This window comes from Rhagoletis zephyria, unplaced genomic scaffold (assembly GCF_001687245.7).
Source record: "Rhagoletis zephyria isolate East Lansing unplaced genomic scaffold, Rhagoletis_zephyria_1.1 Rzeph_scaffold_00318, whole genome shotgun sequence".
Taxonomy (NCBI): Eukaryota; Metazoa; Arthropoda; class Insecta; order Diptera; family Tephritidae; genus Rhagoletis; species Rhagoletis zephyria.
This window is the reverse complement of record NW_016157402.1, coordinates 91417-96004: the sequence shown is the minus strand read 5'-3', so window position 1 is coordinate 96004 and position 4588 is coordinate 91417. Positions and strand designations below refer to the sequence as shown.

At 35.7% G+C, this 4588-nt stretch overlaps 1 protein-coding gene across 3 annotated transcripts in view; it reads right to left on the bottom strand.

The window, feature by feature from the left end:
- Nucleotides 1–4588, bottom strand: part of Ac76E (adenylate cyclase type 2 Ac76E) — a 65804-nt gene that overhangs the window by 29549 nt on the left and 31667 nt on the right. For all 3 annotated transcript variants that reach the window (XM_017610524.1, XM_017610526.1, XM_017610525.1), the window contains exons 3-4: nucleotides 3998–4131; nucleotides 2733–2930 (exon numbers count right to left, since the gene is read on the bottom strand). In XM_017610524.1, coding sequence (XP_017466013.1) covers nucleotides 2733–2930; nucleotides 3998–4131 — 332 coding nt within the window. The remainder of the gene's footprint in view (nucleotides 1–2732; nucleotides 2931–3997; nucleotides 4132–4588) is intronic.

Below are 4588 nucleotides of genomic sequence, written 5' to 3'. Positions count from 1 at the left end.
TATTTCGAAATTGAAGGACGCTAATTTACTCAAAATTGATACACCTCGGCTTACCATCTAGCGGAAGGTTTCGGAAGGGTGAAAAAACATATATTTAATACTTGCGCCGGGTATTTAATGTTCGGCTCCGCCCGAACTTAGACTTTCTTACTTGTTCATAATAAAAACTATCTGAAGAACAGCCCGGACATATAACAGGAATGAAGTTTTGTGGCATGAAATCTAGCTAAATAACTGCTGAAGTAATCGGGCAGCAGAATATACTTAATAAGAAGTTCATTTAAAAATCCCGACGACTATAGAAATAATAAGCTTGGTGGCCCTACATAAGCCCCTACATAAGAGTGGTGCAAATGACATATCCAATAGTTAGCTACCAGCATCAGCATGATTTACCGTAAAAATTTAAATGTATTTGATTCTCTCTGTCACAAGTAAAAGTTCACAATAAATAATAAATACAGTTTTGGTACTTAAGTTGAAGAAATAGATCGCAAAACAGTACAGCCCACTCTATGGCATGAGAATGCGTTTTTAGCATTTTACAAAAATTACAAATTTTGTAGGAAGAATTGGAAAACGCTATTTTGAATGATGAGAGAAACTCCAATATAGTTGATCCAGATGCCCACCACAACTTGGAGAGTCATTCGACTTCCATGGCAAAGCTGTCCTTGGCGAAAGGGACACTTGTTTCTTTGCACATATAAATATTTTCTACGAAAATTTCAACATAATGGTACAATTAAATTATCTTGTTATAAACTAATGCATATTCATAAAGTTTTTTCTATTCTTTTGATCGAGTAAATGAATACAATTATTGGGAAAAAGCATTAAAGATCTAGTATTGCGTTTTCATTTAACTAGTTGAAGTTGAAGTATTGCACATATAATTTTTTTACTGGCGTATGTATGTAAGTGTGTAGTTAAAAGAAAATATAAGTAATAACTATATAGTAAACTAACAAATTTACGTTTCTTCGTACGGTGCGTATTATTTTTTAAATATAGTACATATTAAAGAACTGAAATACTTCCGCCATTAACTTTAAATCTATTGCGAAACTTAAATAAAAAACCGTCGATACGCTTAATACAAAGTTATATATGTATGTAGGCGAAGAAAATGCTGGCTACCAGCATCAGTCCAACTTAGTAAACTTCAAAGCCTGTAAAGATAGCAGTTGTGACGGCAATTACATCCGACGGCCTACTCATATATGTACATACATACATATCGTCAAATGAAATGCAAAAAGGCGTAACAAACATCGTCGCTGAAATACAAAAGGTCGTAACTAATAAAAAAAATTCAGTTTTTGATTGATATGTTGGATTTCATCGAATTACAGTTGTAATCATCATTTTATAAATAAAAAAATAAAAAATATTAGTTAGGACTTTTTCCATTTCAATTGCGTTGTTGTTACCAGGGCTACCAACTGGGCTCAAACCGTGCCATTTTTGGCCCTATTTGACTTCAAATGGCACTTAATTTTTCAATTTGGGACAAAGTACCAATATGGCACTCTTGAAAAATAGAAATATTTCAATACACTTTTGTGAAATCCTTTGTGTGTACTTCTTTTTCTCAACTAAAATTTTATAGTTTCTATAGTGTATAAAACTGGTTTATCTTACTTTGGCATTGGTTTTAGGAATGTGATTCTAATTTGAATTCTAAATGGAAAGAATAAAAAAAATGGCACTTTTAGTTTTCTATTTGGCACTTTTTTATCCTCAATATGGCACTTCATAACTAAGTATAGTTGCTTGTTACGTCTTTTTGCATTTCAGGTGACGATATATATGTATGTACCAGGGATGTTTCGAATGTCATATTTTTCACATTTGCGAATGCGAATGCGAATGATGGGAATAACATTAAAAACGCTATAATCGTCGTTACTTAAAAATTTTGTAAATTATTAAGATATTGAACGAGTGCTTAACCTATACAGTGTTTTAATGTAGTAGTCAAAGTTCAAAGGGGGCATATTATATTTCAAAAAAGTAATTTTTCTGCCTTTTCTCCCATGAGGCGATTTCTATTTCTCACTTGGAACGCTGGCGGGTGGAGCGCTCAAATATTTGCGGGTCAGATCTGACAATTTGTCGTATTTTAGTTTAGTTTTCCACCAATCGAGAGGATTTTCACCGAGATGAGCTCGTTTTTCTTTAAGACAAACCTTCTTTTGAGCTTTAATTCTACATTTTTTAATGTCTCCAGATTCTACATCCGAGCGTTCGCTTTCACTGGAGGAATCTAAAATTATTTCTAGATTGCTTATAAGACTTTTAGCAGTACTTGTTGAAGGCCCATCAATGTTGCTAGATATACTACTTAACCGTTTAGCGCCTGAAGCTAAAAATCGGTTATTGTCCGCACCCTGGTTAGGCAGACTTAGACCCATTTCAACAATATTAGAGTGGACTCTTTGCCCATGTACACATTCGCATTCGCAAAACATTCGTATCATTTGATGCGAATGCGAATGTCAAATGCGAATGTGTAAAATGATGCGAATGCAAATATTCGCAACATCCCTGGTAGATATGTACATATGTATGTACAGAGGCATTCACGCATGCTGCGTTCCTAATCTAACTCGTACTGAAATCACGTATACGCTCTGTTGAACTGCACAACTGCTACATACAGTACAGAATGCATTGCCTACAGAGCAGCGAAATTAAATTCCTATCTAGTCTCTATATGTAATACTTACTAAGAAAACGGCAAATAACGGTAATGGCGCCAATTTTTCACCCGTAATTGCTGCTATCGTCCCCAGCGAGAAAGTGGTTACAATGGCAAACGCCAACGCGGCTACTGGCGAGCTAAGCACCGCCGGGAATTGCAGTGCTGTCAATATACCCGCAGATATGATGGCAGCTAGCGCCAAGAGGCACGTTTGAAGCAAACCCTAAAAAAAAAAGCTATAAATGAGCATAGTGATTGCGAAATAATGTATGTAATTGTTAAACCAGCGACACATTGTGTCTATCTACAAGTACTTTACATACTTACATACATATTTATGTATGTACATAAAACATGCTGCGTAGATACATATCGTTACCTTAATAGAGAAAGCTCATATCTAAAATATGTGTGGCGTTACAGAGTATTTACAAAACTTTATAAAAACTAAAGTTTTTAAGTTGGGAATCCCGGATTTTAATAAATGCCGAAACTAATTTATTGATGTAGTACTTGTTTTCAAATTCTATTAGGTCTTTCATGGGTAATCTACCGACCTTTGTACATAGCTGAATTTCCCAAAAAATGAGTTAGGGTCTTTCTGTATTAAGGTAACGATATATATGTATGTACCTACATCCATTAGGGTGTCCCATAATATAAGGGAAATTTTGTTTTTGCAAATATGACACTCTCCATAGGCCAAAATATATAATAATGATATGTTATATTTCTACACCGATAACATAGTTGATGGCGAAGGGAGACACGATGTTCGAGGTTTACCGTATGAGCGTTGGCGTCATTTCAATTATCTTATCTTTTTTTAAATTTCATGAAAATTTGTTTGAATATTCGCTCACTACGCTCCACGCGCGCCTACTTTTATCGCGTGTCTTTCTACGCCTTCAACTACCCACCTAAGTTCGCCGAAGTTTCTTTCTTGCGTCTTTTTTCGCGATACAACTTTTCAGCGTGCGCACTTTGACGCATACACATACATACGTATCTACGCTTGTATAGGAGACTAAGCGTCAAATTGCATGTGCCCTTATGAAATATGTAGTTAGTTGTCGATAAAATTAAAATAAGCTGTTTATAATAGGCTGTGGCCCATGCGCGTATCTTTTGCAGCTTAAGCATTTTCTTATGTATATACGCGTAAAATAAATAAAATAAATAAAATAGAAATATATGCGTTAAAAGCCAGACCATTGATATTTTGGAACACTCTACTTAGTGTAAAATAGGTAATAGGAATCAACACTACGTCATGCGTGTGAAACTTACTTGTTCGTAAATTACACCAACAATTATGGAGACCACACATGCAACTAGTGATATCAGTAGGCCGGATCTAAAAAGTGACTTGCGTAGGCGTTGGCGATATCGTGTGTACAAATCGTCCAAATGAATATTTTCAGCTGTAATGGAACAATTTAAAAAGAATAACTTGTTAGCTAAAAACATATGTATGTATGTACATATGTATATACAAGTGTGAATATAAGAGATTTGCATTAAATTTTGGTTTCCGAAATACAACTCAGCCGTTTCCCATCGAATTTTTAACCGAAATCCAAAAAAGGAGGAATATTTTTTGTTTATTTTTTTATATTTTTTATGTATGGAGTGCAATAGGGTATAGTCATTGCGCTGGGTATGCAGTTACAGTTGCATGGCTATACTCAATCCCGACTCTTGCGTCCTCGTTCGCGCACTCTGGGCAACGTGAGCAACCCATGTGCGAGATGCGGTAACCAATCCGAGTGGAGCCTTGGGTCACGGCAGAAAGAGAGGGAGCTTCGGTGGGGCCACTCTGACTTATTCGGTTTAAGGGCTCACTGAAGTCTGCAGCGTCTGTTCACCAGTAGGTGCGGC